The 23699-nt window shown below is 47.5% G+C and overlaps 1 protein-coding gene across 3 annotated transcripts in view; it reads right to left on the bottom strand.

Moving 5' to 3' along the window:
- Positions 1–1813: 1813 nt before the first annotated feature.
- The window catches only part of C9H6orf47 (chromosome 9 C6orf47 homolog), a 22960-nt gene continuing 1074 nt past the window's right edge, over positions 1814–23699 (bottom strand). Inside the window, exons 1-2 of one of the 3 annotated variants that reach the window (XM_040323093.1) lie at positions 23328–23347; positions 1814–2934 (exon numbers count right to left, since the gene is read on the bottom strand). In XM_040323093.1, coding sequence (XP_040179027.1) covers positions 2248–2934 — 687 coding nt within the window. In that variant the 5' untranslated portion in view covers positions 23328–23347 and the 3' untranslated portion in view covers positions 1814–2247. Of the gene's footprint in view, positions 2935–10548; positions 10735–23327; positions 23348–23699 lie in introns of those variants that run through there. The other 2 variants (XM_040323092.1, XM_040323091.1) reach the window with 2 other exon arrangements.

Below are 23699 nucleotides of genomic sequence, written 5' to 3'. Positions count from 1 at the left end.
TGCAGTGTTGATATATGGATTGGGGGGAATGCTGGATGTTTGGACACTCCGTTCTCTGGTGCCTAACTGGCAGTCATGACTGTAGTGTCACTCCTGTCACTGGGAAAGGGGGGCCTCAATAGCTACTGGAGGGGGGATTCTGCTCTCTTCTACCTTCAATGGTAGCCTACTGTGGGCAGAAGAGAGCAGGCTGCAGTTGAGAACAAACCTCCATCCTACCAAGGAGCCACTGGGGAGAGAGGGCAGAGTGCTCTTCCCGTCTCCCCTTGTCACATGTCCTAAGATGGGAGGAAGGAGAAGCCACCTTCATTCCTGGTAGGCGCTGTGCTGAGAAGGAGGTCTGAACTGAGGTGCAGTTCCCCACCTTCACCCTTCACCCTGGTCCCCATTACCTAAAAAAATGAAAAAATATGCTAACGTTTTTTTTTTTTTTTTAATAAGCAATTTTCCAATGACATACTTGATGGCAATGCACATCCTCTCTCAACCCTGTTTGAAAAACTCTAATGCCGCGTACACACGATTTTTTTTCGGGTTGTAAAAAACAAAGTTTTTCAGCCTCTAGAAAAAACAAAGTTTTTTTTAACTTCTTTATTAAAATGGCCTTGCCTACACACGATAGTGAAAAAAAAATGCTCTAGCAAAGCGCGGTGACGTACAACGCGTACGACGGCACAATAAACTGGGAATTTCCATGCGGATGGCGCCACCCTTGGGGCTGCTTTTGCTGATTTCCTGTTAGTAAAAGACTATTTGCGCTTTTCTGTCTGTTACAGCGTGATGAATGTGCTTACTCCATTACGAACGGTAGTTTTACCAGAACGAGCGCTCCCGGCTCATAACTTGCTTCTGAGCATGCGCAGGTTTTTCACGTCGTTTAAGCCCACACACGATCATTTTTTACAACCCGAAAAAACTTCATTATTTAAAACGTTGTGAAAAAATAGAGCATGTTCGAATGTCGTTTTTCAGAACCTGAAAAATGCTCTGAAGCCCACACATGATCGTTGTTTTTTACAACCCGAAAAATGATCGTGTGTACGCGGCATTAGGTTTGCGTCTGATCCCCCCTCAGACCCATCTAGGCAGGACCAGGGTTGGACTGGGACAGAAATTTGGCCCTGGACTTCATCCAGACTGGCACACTTTGACAGGTCTCTCCCATGGAGGCTGGACAACTCCCGCACCCCCCCCCCCCCCCTGGCCCCCCAAGCCCCCTCTTCCCCTTCACTAGCCACTAGCCGTTCTACTTTATTAGAGTAGAAGGGCTGGTACTGCTCCTCTTATAGGCAGTACCAGTGGGGAATCTAGACATTATTTCACCCGGGGCAAAGAATCAGTTCGGTGCCCCCCCCCATGGGACAAGATTAGGTAGAAGTGAGAAACTCCCAGGCCATAGCTGTTAAGCCAGCTGTCTGTCCCCTCCCCCCATGATCCTCTGTCCCCCCTAGGTGAGCGCTGCGGGGAGGGAGAGACAGAGGAGTGGAGGGGGGCGGTAGTCCGCTGTCACTGAAGCCGGCCCACTGAGCCATCGGCCCACCGGGAAACTCCCTGTAGTCCCAATGGCCAGTCCATCCCTGGCCAGATGTTAGGGGTGCACCTCAGTGTAGCAGGAATGAACTCTCTGGCCCATACAAAACCCGCACGTGCCCAGTGTGTCTATGCCTCGCTCTGTCGTGGTTCAGATCAGCGGTATGTGTGTGGGGGAAGGTGGTGCTTACCTAGGAGTTATTTAGACAGGCTTGGGAGAGCCAGCTTACGGTCTACAGGTATAGCATCAAAAGGCTGATTCTTATTTAAAACATGAGCAGTATTTTTGAATGCCCTCGGGACACAGGAATGCCTTGGCAGTTTTATTGTAAATGTGAACCCTTTAACCCTTACTATCCAGAGGAGGATATTTTTTTAAATGCTGACCCAAGTTCATATTTAATCAAATAGGACTTCATTGGCTGCAGTAAAAGACGCAAGGTGGAGAATGACAGTTCTGCGGCAAGTTAGCAATGGCAGCTTCCATATTTCGATCTTGACGGGTTCCCTTTAAACAAAACGAATTAGTAGAACTTCAACTTTTTTTTCTATGGGAGATCCAACATTTCCATTTTCCCCACTTTGGCTCTGCTGAAGAAATCACATTGTAGTATGTCAGGTTGTACTTTTTCACAATATTTGCTTTAATCTTTAAAGTACGTAAGGCATTGTGGTGTTTAAATATAACAGACGAAGATTGCCGTTTTCCCAATCTTCTCAAGCATGTCCAACTTCCTCCTCCCCCTCGCTCTCCCACTCATCCTGCGAGTTGCCTTCGTCTTCACTTCCTCCAGCCCACCTGTCCTCTCCATGCTGAATTTCTTCTTCTTCAACATCTTCTTCTTCCTTCTTCTCACTCTCAAATTCAATGGCTTCTTCTTTCCCCTTTTCATCCTCCCGTTCTCCCTTGAGGCTAACAATTAAGACCAGTGTTTGTAAAACCACATAAAGTGACGTGAGCTGAAAGATGTACTCTTGGGCCAGCCAAAGGAGGAGATACATGCCATACGTTGTGGCCAAGAAGACAGCTAGTCCATGGATCCACAGCTGGAGGGCTCCTTGGATTCCGAAAACATCCAACGTTATCCGAAAAACAGGAGAAAAAAGCCAGAGACAGCCAGAGGCGCATACGTCTATGATATGGTGGACCAGGTTGATGCAGATCTGAAAATGTTCACTCTCAATGTTTGAATGGATAGTTGGCTTTGTCTTGTCGCGGTTCCTCATAGATGGAAGGTAGGACTGCAGAGTAGATATACTTGGCAGGGGTATTACTGGGAAGGTCCATTGTCTAGGTTTTTGTGGTGAGCTTTCTGGGTGTGATGGAGTACCTTTTGAAGAACGAAGGAATTTAGAAAAGAAGGCCGGTGGCGATGGCCACTTCATAGACCGATGGAGGAACATCTAGACATATTAAAAAGAAAGAAGTCAGCTCAAGTAAATAACATTAAAGTAAAAAACAATAAAGTGAACCTGCCATCATAAACTATTTAGTAACCATTAACCACTTGATCACTGGGCACGTAAACCCCCTTAATAACCAGACCAGTTTTCAGCTTTCGGTGCTCTCACAATTTGAATGACAATTACTCAGTCATACAACACTGTACCCAAATGAAATTTTCGTCCTTTTTTTCACACAAATAGAGCTTTCTTTTGGTGGTATTTAATCACGTTGGGTTTTTTATTTTTTGCGCTATAAGAGAAAAAAGACTGAAAATTCTGTAAAAAAAATGTTTTTTTCTTCGTTTCTGTTATAAATTTTAGCAAATTTAGTATTTTTTCTTCATTCTTTTGCATAAATGTGAAAGATGAAGTTACGCCGAGTAAATAGATACCCAACATGTCACCCTTCAAAATTGTACACGCTTGTGAAATGGCGCCAAACTTCGCTACTTAAAAATCCCCATAGGCGACGTTGCAGGGTATTGTGGGGTATTGCAGAGTAGTGTGGGGTATTGCAGAGTAGTGTGGGGTATTGCAGAGTAGTGTGGGGTATTGCAGAGTATTGCACAGTATAAGTGTGTAGTATTGCACAGTATGGGGCAGTGATGGCTGAGCAGGGATGGATGGCTGGATCTGTGACTGCATGCGTCACAGATCCAGCCCACAGCACTCGTGCTGCATCTGCTCTCTCCCCCCCCCTCCTCCTCTCACACTGTACCGTTTGGTACAGAGAGGGGAGGGAGGAACCAGCGTCATCACATGACGCTGGTTTGTTTACAAGTGATCGCTCCGTCATTGGACGGAGCGATCACGTGGGAAACCGCCGCTGTCCGCGGCGATTTACCGTGATCCGTGATGCGCCGGGTCCTCCGGACCCGGCAGTCACGGACATTCCCGTGTGCGCGCCCCAGAGGGCGCACGATTCTGGGAGGACGTCCATGGACGTCCTCCCAGAGTTAAGCAACCGCCTTGTAGACGTATATCGTCTATAGGGTGGTTGGTAACTGGTTAAAGGGGCTGTAAAGGTTTGTTTTTTATTTTCTAAATAGGTTCCTTTAAGCTAGTGCATTGTTGGTTCACTTATCTTTTTCTTCCATTTCCCTTCTAAATGTTGTTTTTTCTTTGAATTTCTCACTTCCTGTTCCTCCTCAGTAAGCTTGCCTCCATCATCCGAGCCGTTCTGGCTGGGGGTTAGTCAGCGTGCTCGCCCCCTCCCTTGGGAACACAGCATCTCCCTGCAGGGAAGTAGTCCCAAGGGAGGGGGCCAGCACGCTGACTATCCCCCAGCCAGAACGGCTCGGATGATGGGGGCAAGCTTACTGAGGAGGAACAGGAAGTGAGTAATTCAGACAAAGAAAAAAAAACATTTAGAAGGGAAATCGAAGGGAAAAGGTAAGTTAACCAACAATGCACTAGCTTAACCACTTAAGGACCGCCTCCTGCACATTTACGTCGGCAGAATGGCACGGCTGGGCACATGCACGTACAGGGACCCGCGGACCCGATCGCCGCTGGAGTCCCGCGATCGGTCCCTGGAGCTGAAGAACGGGGAGAGCTGTGTGTAAACACAGCTTCCCCGTTCTTCACTGTGGCGGCGGCATCAATCATGTGATCCCTTTTATAGGGATACACAATTGATGACATCACACCTACAGCCACACCCCCCTACAGTTGTAAACACACATGAGGTCACACATAACCCCATCAGTGCCCCCTGTGGTTAAAGCGGAGGTTCACCCAAAAATACATTTTTAACATTACATTCAGCCGAGTTGTCCTAATGACAATCGGCTGTTTTTTTTTTTTTTTTCCCATACATACCGACTTTCACCACCGGTTCCGGGTGTGTCTTCTTCGGGACTGGGCGTTCCTATCTGATTGACAGGCTTCCGACCGTCGCATACAGCGCGTCACGAGTTACCGAAAGAAGCCGACGTTCGGCTTCTTTCGGCAACTCGTGACGCGCTGCATGCGGCGGTCGGAAGCCTGTCAATCAGATAGGAACGCCCAGTCCCGCAGAAGACATACCCGGAAGCGGCGGTGAAAGTCGGTATGTACGGGGGGGAAAAAATAAATAAAACAGCCGATTGTCATTAGGACAACTCGGCTGAATGTAATGTTAAAAATTTATTTTTTGGGTGAACCTCCGCTTTAACTCCCAAACTGCAACTGTCATTTTCACAGTAAACAATGCATTTTAAATGCATTTTTTGCTGTGAAAATGACAATGGTCCCAAAAATGTGTCAAAATTGTCCGAAGTGTCCGCCATGTCGCAGTCACGAATTTTTTTTGCTGATTGCCGCCATTAGTAGTAAAAAATATTTTTTTTTATAAAAATGCAATAAAACTATCCACTTTTTTGTAAACGCTATAAATTTTGCGCAAACCAATCGATAAATGCTTATTGCGATTTTTTATACCAAAAATAGGTAGAAGAATACGTATCGGCCTAAACTGAGGAAAAAAAATTATGTTTTATATATTTTTGGGGGATATTTATTATAGAAAAAAATTAAAAATATTGCATTTTTTTCAAAATTGTTGCTCTATTTTTGTTTATAGCGCAAAAAATAAAAACCGCAGAGGTGATCAAATACCACCAAAAGAAAGCTCTATTTGTGGGGAAAAAAGGACGCCAATTTTGTTTGGGAGCCACGTCGCACGACCGCGCAATTGTCAGTTAAAGCGACACAGTGCCGAATCGCAAAAACTGGCCGGGTCCTTTAGCTGCCTAAAGGTCCGGTCTTAAGTGGTTAAAGGGGTTGTAAAGGTTTGTTTTTTATTTTATAAATAGGTTAATTTAAGCTAGTGCATTGTTGGTTCACTTACCTTTTCCTTCGATTTCCCTTCCAATTTTTTTCATTGTTTTCTTTGTCTGAATTTCTCACTTCCTGTTTCTCCTCAGTAAGCTGTTCTTAATGACTTTTCACCGCTCAGATGATGGTGGAAAGCTTACTGAGGAGATACAGGATGTGAGAAATTCAAACAAAGAAAAAAAAACATTTAGAAGGGAAATGGAAGTAAAAGGAAAGTGAACCAACAATGCACTAGCTTAAAGGAACTTATTTAGAAAATAAAAGACAAACTTTTACAACCCCTTTAAGCTAGTGCATTGTTGGTTCACTTTCCTTTTACTTCCATTTCCCTTCTAAATGTTGTTTTTTCTTTGTCTGAATTTCTCACTTCCTGTTCCTCCTCAGTAAGCTTGCCCCCATCATCCAAGCCGTTCTGCTGGGGGTTAGTCAGTATGCTCACCCCCTTCCCTTGGGAACACAGCGTCTCCCCGCAGGGATGCAGTCCCAAGGGAGGGGGCGAGCACGCTGACTAACCCCAAGCCAGAACGGCTCGGATGATGGGGGCAAGCTTACTGAGGAGGAACAGGAAGTGAGAAATTCAGACAAAGAAAAAAAACATTTTAGAAAGGAAATGGAAGGAAAAGGTAAGTGAACCAACAATGCACTAGCTTAAAGGAACCTATTTAGAAAATAAAAAACAAACCTTTACAACCCCTTTAAGTGGTTAATGCATAGAATGCATTACGATAAAAAAAAACGTTCTGCCTTTACAACTCCTTTAACCTCCTGGGCGGTGTTCCCGAGTCTGACTCGGGGTGAGATTTTTGGGCTAGGATCGGTAACCCCGAGTCAGACTCGGGCTCGCCTCGCTGGATGTACAGGGAGTTTTACTTACCTTGTCCCTGGATCCAGCGATGCCACCGCGCTGTGTGAGCGAGCAGGACCTCGCTCGATTCACACAGTGCCTCCGTGTGACGCTGATCTCCGTTCCCTGCGACGTTACGACGCACGGGGACGGAGAACGGCGCCAAATTCAAAAAAGTAAACAAACACTATACATACAGTATACTGTAATCTTATAGATTACAGTACTGTATGTAAAAAAAACACACCCCCCTTGTCCCTAGTGGTCTGTCCTGTGTCATGCATGTCATTTTATATAATAAAAACGTTTCTTTCTCCCTGCAAACTGTAGATTGTCCATAGCAACCAAAAGTGTCCCTTTATGTCAAAAATAGTTTTAGATCAGCTAAAAAACAGCGATAATAAATTATAATCACTTGCAGAATTGTGCGATAGCAATTTGTGGGGAAATTCGTCATAAAAAAATAAAAATAATGACAGCAACAATTCTGCAACTGAGCAAATTTCAGTGATTTTGATTTGATTACATTATATTATTATTTGTTATAATTATTTATAATTATTTATTATATTATAATTTATAATTTTGTTTTAAAAAAAATGTCATACCCGGGATGCCTATTAGAAGCTTGTTTGGTCAGATTTAAGTGAGTTATTTCTAAAAATGACAGACCTACAATATAAAACGCCAAATTTCCTTGCAAATAATGGTACCGCTTTCAGCATGTTTTTTCTGAAAGAATCATACCGCCAGGGAGGTTAAGAGAACTCTCTGATCCCTTGTCATGTTGTCTCAGTATATGAAGCAGCTGTGTTCTCTATGGTGATATCGGTTAACATTGATGTCCTCCCCCTCTGGTGCTGTGACATGCAGCTCCCCGACCCTTACATTCTAACATTCTGCCAGAGGTCATCTATACGTAAAAATAGGCCTCAGATTGAGTAACAGAGAATTAGCTGCAGGGAGCAGACAACAAGTAGGAGCATGTGGACAGCAATAGCAGCATTATAGTGAACTAAAAAGAACTGTAACACAGCTCACTTGCTATAAGGGCCCATTCACACTAATGCACGCATTCACCATGTGCGTTACTGCAGTGCACAGTAGCGCTTGCTACATGCATTGCCATTTATTGTGAATGGCACCCCAATTCACCTCAAAAACATACATTCGCTTCAACATGTGAATGTGTTTCTATTACTATAGGGAGTGGAAGACATCTGTGCGGCTTCATACACCCGAAAGTGCCAAAAGTAGTGCAGGAACTACTTTTTCAATTCCGATGGCAGATGTATGCAGCAGCTGTGTCTCATGGACAGGGAAATACATTCAAATTGACATCATAGAGCCCCAGGCTGTGTGCATGAGGCCTTAACCTGCCCATCCCCCTCCCCCTCAACCTAACCAACCATCTAAAACCTAACCCACATCTTAAAGTGAACGTTTGATGGCGTTGAACATTTATGTATTTATTATGGTAAAATAATAAAAATTCAATATGAAATATTGCTAATGAGTTTTTTTTATTTCTATTTTTGAGTGAGGTGTTTTAGCCTCTTATTCATTAAAGTAGAACTATGGGCAAAACTATTTTTCTTTTTTTTTGGGGGGGGGGGGGATATAGTAAAAGAGTGTAATAACCCATGTATTTTTTTTATTTCATCATCTGTGTCCTATTTACGGAGATCTGCCTTCACTTCCTGTCTCATAACCAAAACAGGAAGTAAGAGGAAATCACTGCAAATTAAGAGAATTCCTTGCCCCCCCCAGGTCACCAGCCAGAACTAGTGTACCTATTGGAAGATTTCCCCTGTGTACTGCAATTCCATGTACAGACGATCGGACATTCCGACATCAAAACCGTGATTTTTCGCGCAAACTTGTGTTGCATACACACGGCCACACAAATGTTGTCTGAAATTCCGAACACCAAGAACGCGGTGACGTACAACACTTCGATGAGCAGAGAAAAATGAATTTCAATGATTCCCAGCATGCGTAGGATTTTTGTGCATCGGAATTTGCAACAGACGATCGGAATTTCCAACAAGAACTTTTGTTGCCGGAAAAATTGAGAACCAGCTCTCAAACATTTGTTGTCAGAAATTCCGACAGCAAATGTCAGATGGAGCCTACACACGGTCGGATTTTCCGACAACAAGCTCACATCGAAAAATTTGTTGTCAGAAATTCCAACCGTGCGTACGCGGCATTACTGTTTCCTCAGCTCTTATGCATCTGAGAACAGAGGGAATGTGATCACTTATAAAAAAGTATTTCGAATGTTTATTTTAATCTATACACAAATGTTTTGCCTTTTATTCTTATTTCAAACTAAATGTTTTGTTTTACAAGGTAAACCACTTTAATGCATAACACAGAGCACCGTAGGTTAGCTAAATGGACAGAACAGCCCAAAGCCCGACACGGCCAACATCAACATGGTACACAATAGAGAAAGGTTGACGAGCAAGGAGAGAACTTTGGTATCGGGCCTTGGATATGAAGGAGAGCAAACCCGCTCTCAGCAATAGTAAAGCTCAACTCGTCGCCACTCCAGCCAGAGTGGGTAAAGTGCCCCCGGACAGTAGACTATCATAACCAGGGCTCAAGTCCTGCGGGAACGCATAAGAACGGAGTTCCTGCACTTTTTTCACAGCAGGAACGCAGTTCCCTTTGCAGGACTAGAGCAGCCGAGCCGCCCGAGGCAATTCTTCACTAAGCGGCAATGCCCAGCTCGAGTCACTGTCAGGGGCAGGCGAACCTGCCCGCTTCCTGTATATGGATTCATCGGTAGTGTGCGGGTATTCCGTCACTTCTTTGATGCCGCAATGTCTCCTGGGAGCTTTTGTCATTGTTCCCAGTAGACATTGCAGAGGTTTTCCGCGAGTTGTCTCAGGATTTAGAAAGAACTTGCGGTTTAGTAATTATGCATATGAGCGTATAATTTTTTTTTTTTTGTGGGGGAGTGGATCTTGGGTGGGAGTTCCCACACTTTTTTCCTCAGGACTTGACCCCAGATCATAACCCTGGCAGCCGGAGCGCCACTTGTAAATCACTGGGAGGAAACAGGCCTCTGCCACAGGCTTTGCAATTTGAAATATAAGAGATTAGGTTGAATGAATCCTCCCAGACAGTTCAAATAGTGTCACCAATTGGCAGCTTTAAACATACCTGTCATGCAGTGTGGTGACTGGATCCCAGATGGTTCGTCTATGCCTCTTGGACAACCCCTAGTTCTAGGTTCTCCCCGGGCCGATACCCGTTGCACAGCTCTCAGCTTAGGATCCTCTCAGCAGAGGGTTTGGGACCCAGCAAGCCGCTGGGGCCTCTCTCGGTGTTAGGTTGAGGCTCCGCATGGTGCGCAACCCCAGTGCCACGGTGGCGGGGCCCATGGATGCGCGCACCCTGAAGGTGGGTGCCGCACCTGGAACTCAGGCCCCGCACAGAACAGGCTAGCTAATGGCCGGTGCCACAGATATACCCCCCCCTCCCCCAGCATGCCCAACGAGGGAAAAACCTCCTCTGATTGGCTGATCGGGAAGGTGGGTCCGTCAGAACCCCTGTAGCGCCAACTGTCGCCCAGGGCTGGTAACGCACCCCTGGAGCGCAGACTGACCCACAGGACAGTTCCGAATTGACAACAGCCCAAATTTCAATAAATTGTGAATGGGAGTAAACTAATCCTCCCATTCCCCACTAACTTTGGCATAGCGCCCATACTGAAAGTAAGGGGGCGCTACAACACCACTTCCCAGCACCCCTCACCATAACATACAGTCAATGCTGGAGGTTCTGGAACTGCATTCCCCCCGAAAAAAAGCCCTGCCTAGTACAATACACGAGCACAAACCTATTGATCATTAAAGAAAACCCTAACACTAAACTAACCCCGACTGCAGCATACTTACCTTATCCCACTCTGGGAGAGCCGGCGATGAGGCCTGCCTGTAGGATCCGAGGATGAGGGATCCGAGGACGAGGGATCGGAGGACGAGGGATCGGAGGACGAGGGATCGGAGGACGAGGGATCCTCACTACTTCCACAGCAGATGGTGAAGCAGATGGTGTATGCTGATGCAGCTCAGCCAGCGGGAGACACACAGCAGTGAAGCATGTAAATGACCTTTTCTGATCCTCGGAAAGGGATTGTCATTACACACAGAGATTCTGTTGGAAAATCTCTTGGTAAACCTATAGATGACTATCTCAATTCAAAAGGAGAAAAAAAAAAAAAAAAAGCTTTCAACATGCATGCAATGCTTATTGTATTATGTATTGCCTCCTCACAGACTGGGTTGCCTCCTAACCCCTTGCAACCCACCCCAGTGCTCATACAATTGTGTGCATTGCAGAGAAGCCTCTGCAGCTCCAGGGGCATGGGCATCCGCTCCATAGGGCAAGGGGGGGCAATTGACCCCCCCTGGAAAATCAAGAAGGTGTTGAAGAGTCTAGCGGCCGCGGGCTGTCTGAGCGGTCTCGGCCCGGATTTCACACAGGCACAGCGAGCAGAGTGAAGCCGCCTCCCCCTTCGGTGTTTATGTGTACACAGGGGGAGGAAACCTGCTGTGCCTGTGCTGCGCTGATGGTGATCTGAGGTACTGAATAGGATGGGGGGAGGGGGGTCCGTCTGTGCGAAGGGAGGTCTGTGCTGAATGGAGGTGCCTGTGTGGAATGGGGGGGTCTGTGCAGAAGGGGGGTCCATCTGTGCTGAATGGAGGGGTCTGTGCTGAAGTGGGGTCTGTACATTCTGTAGGCTATATTTATATGGGCATGGAGTGAAGCTGAATTATCTCAAGAGCTATTTCACACTGCCAACTGACCGCGTTATCAGTAAAGCGCCACTAAAAAGCGGCGCTTTACCATTGTTTTAGCTGCGCTATTCGGCCACTAGCGGGACGCTTTTAACCCCCGTTAGTGTTTTAAGAAAGGGTTAAATACGATTGTGTATCACCGCTGCCGAAGCGCCCCCCTCTGAAAAAATTTCAGCGGACGCCCATGTCCAGGGGGTAGTGGTTGGAGGGTGGTAAAAGTACAGCTAAACAGTGGAATTTTACCACCCTTCAAGCACATGCATGAACAAGCCCTGCGGTTGGGGGGGCAGCAAAGACACACAGTTGAGCTGCATTTTTACTGCACCCCCCCTAAAGTAGAACTTAGCCCTGGTTCACATTGATACTACTTTGAAATCGCGCTACTTCACCTGAAGTAGCACAGTAGCGTCATTTTACGGCGGCAGGTTGGCTCCCCTGCGCGAGAGCCCGTAGCTATACGTCGGCCACTAGGGGCGCGCGCATCTCCGCTCGCCCCCGACTCCCGTGCGCGTGCCCTGCGGGCACGATCGCCGCCGGGCACCCGCGATTGCTCGTTACAGGGAGAGAAATGCTGATCTTTCGTTCATACAATGTATGAACAGAAGATCGGTCATTTCCCCTAGTAAGACCACCCCCCCTACAGTTAGAACACACCCAGGGAACATACTTAACCCCTTCCCCACCCCCTAGTGTAAACCCCTTCCCTGCCAGTGGCATTTTTATAGTAATCCAATGCATTTTTATAGCACTGATCGCTATAAAAATGCCAATGGTCCCAAAAATGTGTCAAAAGTGTCCGCCATAATGTCGCAGTACCGAAAAAAAAAATCGCTGATCGCCGCCATTACTAGTAAAAAAAAAAATATTAATAAAAATGCCATAAAAACACCCCCTATTTTGTAAACGCTATAACTTTTGCGCAAACCAATCAATACACGCTTATTGCCATTTTTTTTTTAACGAACAATATGTAGAAGAATACATATCGGCCTAAACTGAGGGGAAAAAAACGTTTTTTTTATATATTTTTGGGGATATTTATTATAGCAAAAAATCAAAAATATTCATTTTTTTCAAAATTGTCGCTCTATTTTTGTTTATAGCGCAAAAACTAAAAACCGCAGAGGTGATCAAATACCACCAAAAGAAAGCTCTATTTGTGGGAAAAAAGGACGCCAATTTTGTTTGGGAGCCACGTCGCAGTGGCAAATCGCAAAAAGTGCTCTGGTCTTTGACCAGCAATATGGTCCGGGGGTTAAGTGGTAGACATCTGTGTGTCTTCATGCACAGATGTCTATTAAAGTCACACCTGAAATCGGCAAAAGTAGTGCAGGAACTACTTTTGCAAATCAGTGCAGCGCCGCAAAATCGGTGTTGCACCGATTGGAACAGTACCATTTCCTCTAATAGGCTGCAACTTGTCATGCGATTTGAGCTCTCAAATCGCATGACAAATTGCTCCAATGTGAACCTAGACTAAGTAAAGTCAAACAATTTTTTTTCCATTTTTGATAAATTAGGGGGGGTTAAACATTCCCATAGACACACTCCTGAACCTTGTGGACAGACTTCCCAGAAGAGTTGAAGCTGTTATAGCTGCAAAGGGTGGGCCAACTCAATATTGAACCCTACAGACTAAGACTGTGATGCCATTAAGATTCATATGTGTGTGTAAAGGCAGGCGTCCCAATACTTTTGGTAATATAGTGTATGCCTTTGCATAGCATAAGTAGCAATATGATCCCTGCTGTTGCATTCAGCATGCAGTACCTTCCGCTTAATGAGACCCATTCAACTGAATGGAGGGTACCCCCCCAACCTTGTGCAATGCAGGCAGCTGCAGCACACTGGTGCAGGGTTTAAGGGGTTAAAACAGGTGGTGAGGAAGCGATCTAACACCTCCTCAACACCTGTCAAAAGCCCTCTGAAGAGCAATTTCACATGGATCGCTCTTTAACAACTTGCCGACCAGCACACGCCTATTTACGTCGACAGAATGGCACAGCTGGGCAAATTGGCGTACAGGTATGTCCTCTTTAATTTGCCTCCATATGGTCGCGCGCCGCTCGCGAGCTCCGTGACCGTACCCACGAGACCCGTGGACTCGGTGTCCGCCGAAGGCCAGCGATCGGGTCTCAGAGCTGAAGAACAGGGAGATGTCAGTGTAAACACAACATCTCCCCGTTCTTCCTAGTGACATGTCACTGATCGTCTGTTCCCTGTCATCGGGAACAGCGATCACTGACATGTCGCTCGTAGCCATGCCCCCTAAGGCCTCGTACACACGACCGAACATGTCTGCTGAAACTGGTCCGCAGACCAGTTTCAGCGGACAGATCCGACCGTGTGTACAGCCTAGCACACAGGTTTCCAGCAGACAAAAGTTTTAAAGCATGCTTTAAAACTTGTCGGCTGGAAACCCGTCCGTCCGACATGTCCGCTGGTTAGTACACCTAACCAGCGGACAGAAATCTCCCGCATGCGTCGAATGGATTTGACGCATGCGTTGAAGAGATTCGACGCATGCGTAGAAGTATTTACTTCCTGGTTTGCGGACGTGGCGGCGTCAACGTCACCGCGCTGTCTGTCCGCGGGGATTTCGGTTTGATGGTGTCTACAACCATCAGACCGAAATCTCCGAGCGGACATGTCAGATGAAAACGGTCCGCGGACCGTTTTCATCGGACATGTCCCCTCGTCTGTACGGGGCCTAACAGTTAGAATCACTCCCTGGGACACACTTAACCCCTTCAGTGCACCCTACAGGTTAACCCCTTCACTGCCAGTGTAATTTTTACATTAATCAGTGCATTTGTATAGCACTGATCGCTGTAAAAATGACAATGGTCCCAAAATGGTGTCAAAAGTGTCCGATATAATGTCACAGTCACGATAAAAATCGCTGATCGCCGCCATTACTGGTAAAAAAATAAAAATTATTAATAAAAATGCCATAAAACTATCCCCTATTTTGTAGACACTATAACTTTTGCGCAAACCAATCAATAAACACTTATTGCGATTTTTTTTTACCAGAAATATGTAGAAGAATACGTTTCCTGCTAAACTGATGAAAATGTTTTTTTTAATATATTTATGGGGGATATTTATTATAGCAAAAAGTAAAAAATATTGATTTTTTTTCAAAATTGTCGCTCTATTTTTGTTTATAGCGCAAAAAATAAAAACCGCAGAGGTGATCAAATACCACCAAAAGAAAGCTCTATTTGTGGGGAAAAAAGGACGTACATTTTGTTTGGGAGCCACGTCGCACGACCGCGCAATTGTCAGTGCCGAATCGCAAAAAGCGGTCATGCAAAATGGTCCGGGGCTTAAGTGGTTAATGCACAATGCAAGTGTAAACAAAGCCTTAGGGCTCTTTCACACAGGTGGCCTGTTCAGGTCTGCCTGCCAGTTTTTTAGGCGGACCTGAACGGGCGCTGCGTGCTCCTCTATGGAGCCGCGGATGTCAGCGGTGACATGCCCGCTGACATCCGACCCGCTCCGATCCGCCAAAGTGTGACGGAGGAAAAACCTACTTTTCCATTCGTCTGGCGGATCAGATCGGGTGAACACGGACATATGGTCCGTGTTCATCCGATCCCCCCACAGGGGAGAGCAGAGAAAAGACAGGGCGGTCCCTGCACTGATCTGGCCTGTGTGAAAGGGGCATAAAAGTGTAACGAAACCCAAGAGCTAACATTAAAAGCCCAAGTCCAGCTTGGTTAGAAAATGCAAATGTTTAGTCCATTTAAAAGGGGATTCACTCCAGAGATAAGGAGATAATTCTCCCACTCTACAAGACTCTGGTCCAGCTGCACTTAGAGTATGCTGTCCAGTTCTGGGTACCAGTCCCCAGGAAGAATGTCCTGCTACTGGAGAGAGTCCAGAAAAGGGCAACAAAGCTAAAAAAGGGACTGGAGCAGGGGAAAGCAACCTGGGTCTCTCCAGCTGTTGTAGAACTACAAGTTCCATCATGGCTCTGGGAGTAATTGTAACTGCCAGCCTTGCAATGCCTCATGGGAAATGTAGTTCCACAACAGCTGGAGGGCCCCAGGTTTCCTACCCCTGGACTGGAACCATCTCAGCTATGGGAAAAGACAACAAGCATTGAACTTATTCCCTCTGGAGAGGAGACCGTGGAGAGGAGACCCTTGAGAGGAGACCCTTGAGAGGGAATATGATAGCGATGTATAAATACCGTACTGGTGACCCTAGCATAGGGCAAAAACATTTCAGTGGAAGGGAATTTAAAAAGACACGTGGCCATTCACTAAAATTAGAAGAGAAGTGGTTTAACCTTAAACTAGGTAGAGGGTTCTTTACTGTCAGAGCAGGAAGCATGTGGAATTCTCTTCCACAAATAGTGGTATCAGCAAGGAGCGTTGATAATTAGAAAAAAATATTAGATGGGCACCTTAACGATTACAACATACAGGGATATACAATGTACTAATTTATTCCCTCTCACAAAAATCACAATATTCCCCCATGCCGCCATCTGATTTTCTCTCCAGGAGGACAGCTCCATCTCTGTTCAGGCATCCTCCGTGACTCTGACTGCGGGTCCCATGGACTCGATGTCTCGTCTCATGGTAAGGAAGAACGGGGAGATGCTGATGTAAACAAGCATCTCCCCGCTCTGCCTAGTGACAGGAGAGTGATCACCGCTTCCTGTATTCGGAAGCGGTGATCAGTGTCTTGTCACACGTAGCCCATCCCCCCTACAGTAAGAATCACTCCCTAGGGAACACTTAAAGGGGGTTGTAAAGGTGCATCCTATGCATTGAGGTAAAAAAAACATCTGACAGCACCGCCCCCCCCCCCCCCAGCCCCGTTTTACTTACCTCACCGTTCGAAAGTCCCAGGCACGTGCTTGTCATCTTGTTCGGTTCTCAGCCTGGCCGTTGATTGGCTAGGCTGGGCGGATTGATAGCAGCGCAGCCATTGGCTGGCACTGCTGTCAATCACATCGGATGACGCGGCGCGCCGGGGCCGAGTGATACAGTCGGCGGCTATGCCCGCCGCTGTATCATGGGAGCGCGCTCGCAAAAGCTTTCCACCTTGCGAGGGAGCTCGCATGAACGTGGAAAGCTTTTGCGAGGAGGAGCCGAGACAGCCGCCGAGGGACCCCAGAAGACAGGATTCGGGGCCACTCCGTGCAAAACGAACTGCACAGCGGAGGTAAGTATAACATGTTTGTTATTTAAAAAAAAAAAAAATTCTGCCTTTAGTGTTCCTTTAACTCCTACAGCGCCACCTAGTCGTTAACCCCTTCGCTGCCAGTGTCATTTTCACAGTAATCGGTGCATTTTTATAGCACTGTTCGCTGTAAAATGACAATGGTCCCAAAAATGTGTCAAAGTGTCCGATGTGTCCACCATAATGTCGCAGTCACGATAAAAATCGCTGATTGCCGCCATTACTAATAAAAAAATATATAATAAAAAAAGTGCCATAAAAATATCCCCTATTTTGTAGATACTACAACTTTTGCGCAAACCGATCAATAAACGCTTATTGATTTTTACCAAAAATATGTAGAAAAATACGTATCGGCCTAAACTGAGGAAAAAAAATGTTTTAGATATATTTTGGGGGGATATTTATTATAGCAAAAAGTAAAAAATATTGATTTTTTTTCAAAATTGTCACTCTATTTTTGTTTATAGCGCAAAAAATAAAAACCGCAGAGGTGATCAAATACCACCAAAAGAAAGCGCTATTTATGGGGAAAAAAATACGTAAATTTTGTTTGGGAGCAAAAAGTGGCCCGGACATTGACCAGCAAAATGGTCCGGCGGATAAGTGGTTAACAGCGTTTCTTTAAGGGGCAGTTCACACCAGACGCAGTTCCGTTCACTTTTTTTCTGCACTAAAAATGCGTTTTCCATGTATTCCATTGGCTCTAGTTGGCTGTAATTCACACCATACAGTCAGTTTCAGGTGCACTCCTGGAAACTGACTGCATGGTGTGAATTACAGCCAACTAGAGCCATTGGAATACATGGAAAACACTGTGCATGCATTTTTAGTGCAGAAAAAAAGCGAACGGAACTGAACGGAACTGCGTCTGATGGGAACTGGCCCTCTGAAAGCAAAAAAAAATGGGTTCAGATGCAGAAGATTTCCACGTTTCAGACGCAAACACAAACCCGCGTTTAGCAGCGGTTCATTTATAGGCGTTTTTTGTTTTTTGTTTCATTTTTGGGAGCTGCAGCTTTAAAAATGCAGCGGTCGCGTTTTCGCGCGTTTTTAACATCTGGCGTTTTTACAGCTCTACTCTGGAGCTTCAGAACGCCCTGGTCCTGCAGTTTTTTTACAGCTCAAAAACGCCTATGCCATTTGCAGCTCAAAAACGCCTATGTGGGCATGATGCCATAGAACAACATGGACAGGCGTTTTTAAGCTGTAAAAAACGCTCAGAAAAGTGGCTGTAAAAACGCCAGTGGAAATGAAGCCTAAAAGTGGTATTTTTTTCTGCCCTTGTGCATGAGGCCTTAGGCTTCATTTCCATGGACGTTTTTACAGACACTTTTCTGAGTGTTTTTTACAGCTTAAAAACGCCTGTCCATGTTATTCTATGGCATCATGCCCACATAGGCGTTTTTGAGCTGCAAATGGCATAGGCGTTTTTGAGCTGTAAAAAAAACGCAGGACCAGGGCGTTCTGAAGCTCCAGAGTAGAGCTGTAAAAATGCCAGACGTTAAAAATTTTTTTTTTTTTTTTACAAAATAAACATGGACAGGCGTTTTTAAGCTGTAAAAAAGGCTAACACAAGTGGCTGTAAAAACGCCAGTGGAAATGAAGCCTTATACTTGGCTGTATACATACTGCATACCAGTGGTGGGCTGGATGCGACCCTTTGCTAGCCTTTGTCTGACCCTGGGGCACTATTTTTCCCACTGGCACCAATGATGGGGCCACAGATACCAAAGATGGAGCCCTGTTCCTCCCACTGGCACCAACAATGGGGCACAATTGCTGCCAATATCACCAAGGATGAGGCACTATTCCTGCCACTGACACCAACATTGGAACGATATTCCAGCCACTGAAAACCAACAATGGAATGCTATTCCTGCGACGAATATGAATGATGGGGCACCATTAGTGCCGCGGACACCAATATGGGGCACTATTCCTGCCACTGACACCAAAAATGGCACACTGTACTTGCCACTGATACCAACGATGGGGCACTATTCCTCCCACTGATACCAACGATGGGGCATTATTCCTCCCACTGACACCAATGATGGGGCACTATTCCTCCCACGGACACAAAGGATGGGGCACTATTCCTCCCACTGACACAAAGGATGGGGCACTATTCCTCCCACTGACACAAAGGATGGGGCACTATTCCTCTCACTGACACAAAATATGAGGCACTATTCCTCCCACTGACACAAAGGATGGGGCACTATTCCTCTCACTGACACAAAATATGAGGCACTATTCCTCCCACTGACACAAAGGATGGGGCACTATTCCTCTCACTGACACAAAATATGAGGCACTATTCCTCCCACTGACACAAAGGATGGGGCACTATTCCTCCCAGACACAAAGGATGGGGCACTATTCCTCCCATTGACACGAAGGATGGGGCACTATTCCTCCCACTGACACCACCAATGAAGGGGCATTGTACCTGCCACTGATACCAAAGATGGCGCACTATGCCTGCCATTGACATCAATGATGGGGCACTATTCTGCCCCCTGATACCAATTATGGGCCACAGTTCAATTTATTTACTCCCACTGACCACCAAGCCTGAGGTATTGTTTATTCCCAATAAATGTGGGACATTTTCTACCCCCACTGGGCACAATCGAAACCCCTTAAAATATGAAGGACAGTAAACCCGCCCTTTGATTAGTAAGTTTGGAGACCATTGCTGTATATGAAATCTCAAGTGAGACTTGAAGTGCCCATTTAAATAGATCCCTAATGCCCAGCTTGTGGCCCTTTGGTACTTATTGTGCAGGTCCAAGGCCCTAACAGCCAGTAATGACGGCACTAATGTGTAACGGGCTGTAATATCACGGATCTCTAGCAGTCTCATGTAACATGCCCCCAGTCTCTAAATGTCTCTTGTTACATATTAGTCTCCAGCCACCCCTGTAGAACGTACTCAGTCTCTGTCTATTTTTGCTGTATGTCAGCAGTCTCTGACAATGTTCTACAGCACTGCATATACTAAATACTATGTGTGGCCCCCTGGGACCACAACTGAGACCCCCTGTATTTAGTAAATGACCACCCCTGCATTAGCGAATAATGCAATCTAATGTTTTTAGGGCTCCATCAAATTGGGCTGGGGAGAAGTGATCAGACAGGCAGGAAATCCTTGTTTCTCCAAAATTGTCCACGCACGCACGACACCGTTTTTTTCTTCATAGGGGAATCGTGAACAGATAACTCCCGTTAAGGGAAACACTGGCCGGAAAAGACACCCGAGATCAGTCAGATTGTGCCTGCACCTACAATCATCCTCTATGGGGACCTGTATCAGGATGGCCATTCATGCAGGGCCAGCTTTAACATGGGGCAAAAGGGACAGCTGCCCTGGGCCCAGTCATTGTTGTGGGGCCTAAAGCAGCTGCCCCTTCAGCCCACACTACCTGCAAATAGTTGATAAGCGGATTTGGAGGGGGCCCTAAGAAAATGTTTACCCAGGTTTCAATCAATATTAAAGTGGTTTACCTGTAGCTACCCCGGATATCTTCTAAATGGTTTAGGAGATATCCCCTGTATCAGCATGTGCCGACGTCATCGGCACATGCGCACTGAAGCAATGGCACGTTCGCCATCCTGCGGCTTCACTTCCTGGTTCCCTACTGCACATGCGCGAATCGCGCTGCGCGTCCTTACTGGTCCACACTGTCTTCTGGGACCTGTGTGTTTTCCAGAAGACAGCGAGGGACGGGGAATGGGCGTGACCCCCGTGGGAGTCTATGCCCAGAAGTGGGTGCAAATACCTGTACAATATAAGTATCTGCACCCCCCTGAAAGGTGCCAAATGTGACACCAGAGGGTTCCGAAAAGCAGAGGTGCCATTCTTGTGTGGACCTCCACTTTAATGTCCAGTGTGTCTCCTTTTGTAACTTTATTGTCAAAAAATTCCTTATTTACAGTGCCACTGAGCGCTCACGTGATCTGACCGAAGCTCTTCTTCCAAGCTCTGAGTACTGCAGAGAGAAGGGCTGAGATCCCCGCTGATGTCAGCCCCGCTCCGAGCACTGCCGAGGGAAGAGCCGAGATCCCCGCTGTCAGCCCCGCTCCGAGTACTGCCGAGGGAAGGGCCGAGATCCCCGCTGATGTCAGCCCTGCTCCGAGTACTGCCGAGGGAAGGGCAGAGATCCCCGCTGTCAGCCCCGCTCTGAGCACTGCAGAGGGAAGGGCCGAGATCCCCGCTGATGTCAGCCCCGCTCCGAGCACTGCAGAGGGAAGGGCCGAGATCCCCGCTGATGTCAGCCCCGCTCCGAGCACTGCAGAGGGAAGGGCCGAGATCCCCGCTGATGTCAGCCCCGCTCCGAGCAATGCAGAGGGAAGGGGCGAGATCCCCGCTGTCAGCCCCGCTCCGAGCAATGCCGAGGGAAGGGCCGAGATCCCCGCTGATGTCAGCCCCGCTCCGAGCAATGCCGAGGGAAGGGCCAAGATCCCCGCTGATGTCAGCCCCGCTCCGAGCAATGCCGAGGGAAGGGCCGAGATCCCCGCTGATGTCAGCCACGCTCTAAGCAATGCCGAGGGAAGGGCCGAGATCCCCGCTGATGTCAGCCACGCTCTAAGCAATGCCGAGGGAAGGGCCGAGATCCCCGCTGATGTCAGCCCCGCTCCGAGCAATGCCGAGGGAAGGGCCAAGATCCCCGCTGATGTCAGCCACGCTCTAAGCAATGCCGAGGGAAGGGCCGAGATCCCCGCTGATGTCAGCCCCGCTCCGAGCAATGCCGAGGGAAGGGCCAAGATCCCCGCTGATGTCAGCCACGCTCTAAGCAATGCCGAGGGAAGGGCCGAGATCCCCGCTGATGTCAGCCACGCTCTAAGCAATGCCGAGGGAAGGGCCGAGATCCCCGCTGATGTCAGCCACGCTCTAAGCAATGCAGAGGGAAGGGCCGAGATCCCCGCTGATGTCAGCCCCGCTCCGAGCAATGCCGAGGGAAGGGCCAAGATCCCCGCTGATGTCAGCCACGCTCTAAGCAATGCCGAGGGAAGGGCCGAGATCCCCGCTGTCAGCCCCGCTCCGAGTACTGCCGAGGGAAGGGCCGAGATCCCCGCTGATGTCAGCCCTGCTCCGAGTACTGCCGAGGGAAGGGCAGAGATCCCCGCTGTCAGCCCCGCTCTGAGCACTGCAGAGGGAAGGGCCGAGATCCCCGCTGATGTCAGCCCCGCTCCGAGCACTGCAGAGGGAAGGGCCGAGATCCCCGCTGATGTCAGCCCCGCTCCGAGCAATGCAGAGGGAAGGGGCGAGATCCCCGCTGATGTCAGCCCCGCTCCGAGCAATGCCGAGGGAAGGGCCGAGATCCCCGCTGATGTCAGCCCCGCTCCGAGCAATGCCGAGGGAAGGGCCGAGATCCCCGCTGATGTCAGCCCCGCTCCGAGCAATGCCGAGGGAAGGGCCAAGATCCCCGCTGATGTCAGCCACGCTCTAAGCAATGCCGAGGGAAGGGCCGAGATCCCCGCTGATGTCAGCCACGCTCTAAGCAATGCCGAGGGAAGGGCCGAGATCCCCGCTGATGTCAGCCACGCTCTAAGCAATGCAGAGGGAAGGGCCGAGATCCCCGCTGTCAGCCCCGCTCCGAGCAATGCCGAGGGAAGGGCCAAGATCCCCGCTGATGTCAGCCACGCTCTAAGCAATGCCGAGGGAAGGGCCGAGATCACCGCTGTCAGCCACGCTCCGAGCAATGCCGAGGGAGGGGCTGCTGACGTCAGCCGGGAGGAGAGGAAAAGATCTCCAATGGGTCACGTGAGCTGTAAATAAGGTATTTTAGACAATAAAGTTACACAAGGAGAAACACTTGACATTATATCATCTTTTTACAAAACAGACTATATATTTTTAGAAGGACTTTAAAAGGGCTTATTTTCGGGGTAGGACTTATTTTGCAGCCCTCCCTGTAAATCAGCCTAGTTCTTATTTTCAGGTAAACACTGTACAAAATTTCTTTCCCGACTTTTCTCGATCAGGGTGTAGCCAACAGGGCAACCTATGGAGCAAATCTTCAGCAGAAATCGGCCAAAAGCCATTGCATGTATGACCAGCTTTAGGCAAGCCATAGACAATTAGATTTTCTTTCCTTCAACCACAATGAGCCTTCCTTGTCAGCAGTACACAAGCATTACTGTGTCCGACAGCCTTTTTGGCTTCAGTTCCTACTTCCTACCCAAACATGGTTCGAATCTCCTCCGGTCACTGCTGAGCCGGGCAAGACGCGGTTCATCTATGGCTGGCTTTGGTTTCGATCTTTCAGATCACCAACAAGTACAAACTTTGTAGCCTCAATCTGATTGGATATAAATTGCATTATTTAGCCCGTACACACGACCGTTATTCATGTCTACGTGATTTGTCGTGATTCCTCTCAAGCCTGCCTTGCATACACACGCTCGTGAAAAAAAAAGCTCGAGCAAAGCGCGATGATGTACAATGGCATTATAAAGGGGAAGTTCTATTCGAATGGCGCCACCGTTTGGGCTGCTTTTGCTAATTTCCCCGTCTCATAACTTGCTTCTCAGCATGTGTGTTTTTCCCCCCCTCGTTAAAGAGGGGGTTCACCTTATAAAACATTTTTTTTTCTAGCATTAAATTAAGCATAGTAGCGCGAGCTACAGTATGTCTGTATTTATTTTTTTTGCCCCGTACTCACTGTGTAATCCTATAGTGAAGATTCCGACTCCCCACGGGGAATGGGCGTTCCTATCCAGAGGGAAGATGATTGACGGCCGGCTCTGGCGCGTCACGCTTCTCCGGAAATAGCCGAAATAGGACTCGGCTCTTCACGGCGCCTGCGCATAGTCTGTGCGCAGGCGCCGTATAGAGCCGAGACCTACTCCGGCTATCTTCGGGGAGCGTGACGTGCCATAGCCGGCCGTCAATCATCTTCCCTCTGGAAAGGAACGCCCATTCCCCGCGGGGAGTCGGAATCTTCACTATAGGATTGCACAGTGAGTACGGGGCAAAAAAAATAAATACAGACATACTGTAGCTCGCGCTACTATGCTTAATGTAATGCTAAAAT

This window comes from Rana temporaria, chromosome 9 (assembly GCF_905171775.1).
Source record: "Rana temporaria chromosome 9, aRanTem1.1, whole genome shotgun sequence".
Lineage (NCBI taxonomy): Eukaryota > Metazoa > Chordata > Amphibia > Anura > Ranidae > Rana > Rana temporaria.
Note: the sequence above shows the minus strand (reverse complement) of the source record. Positions and strands in the feature narration are given on the sequence as shown.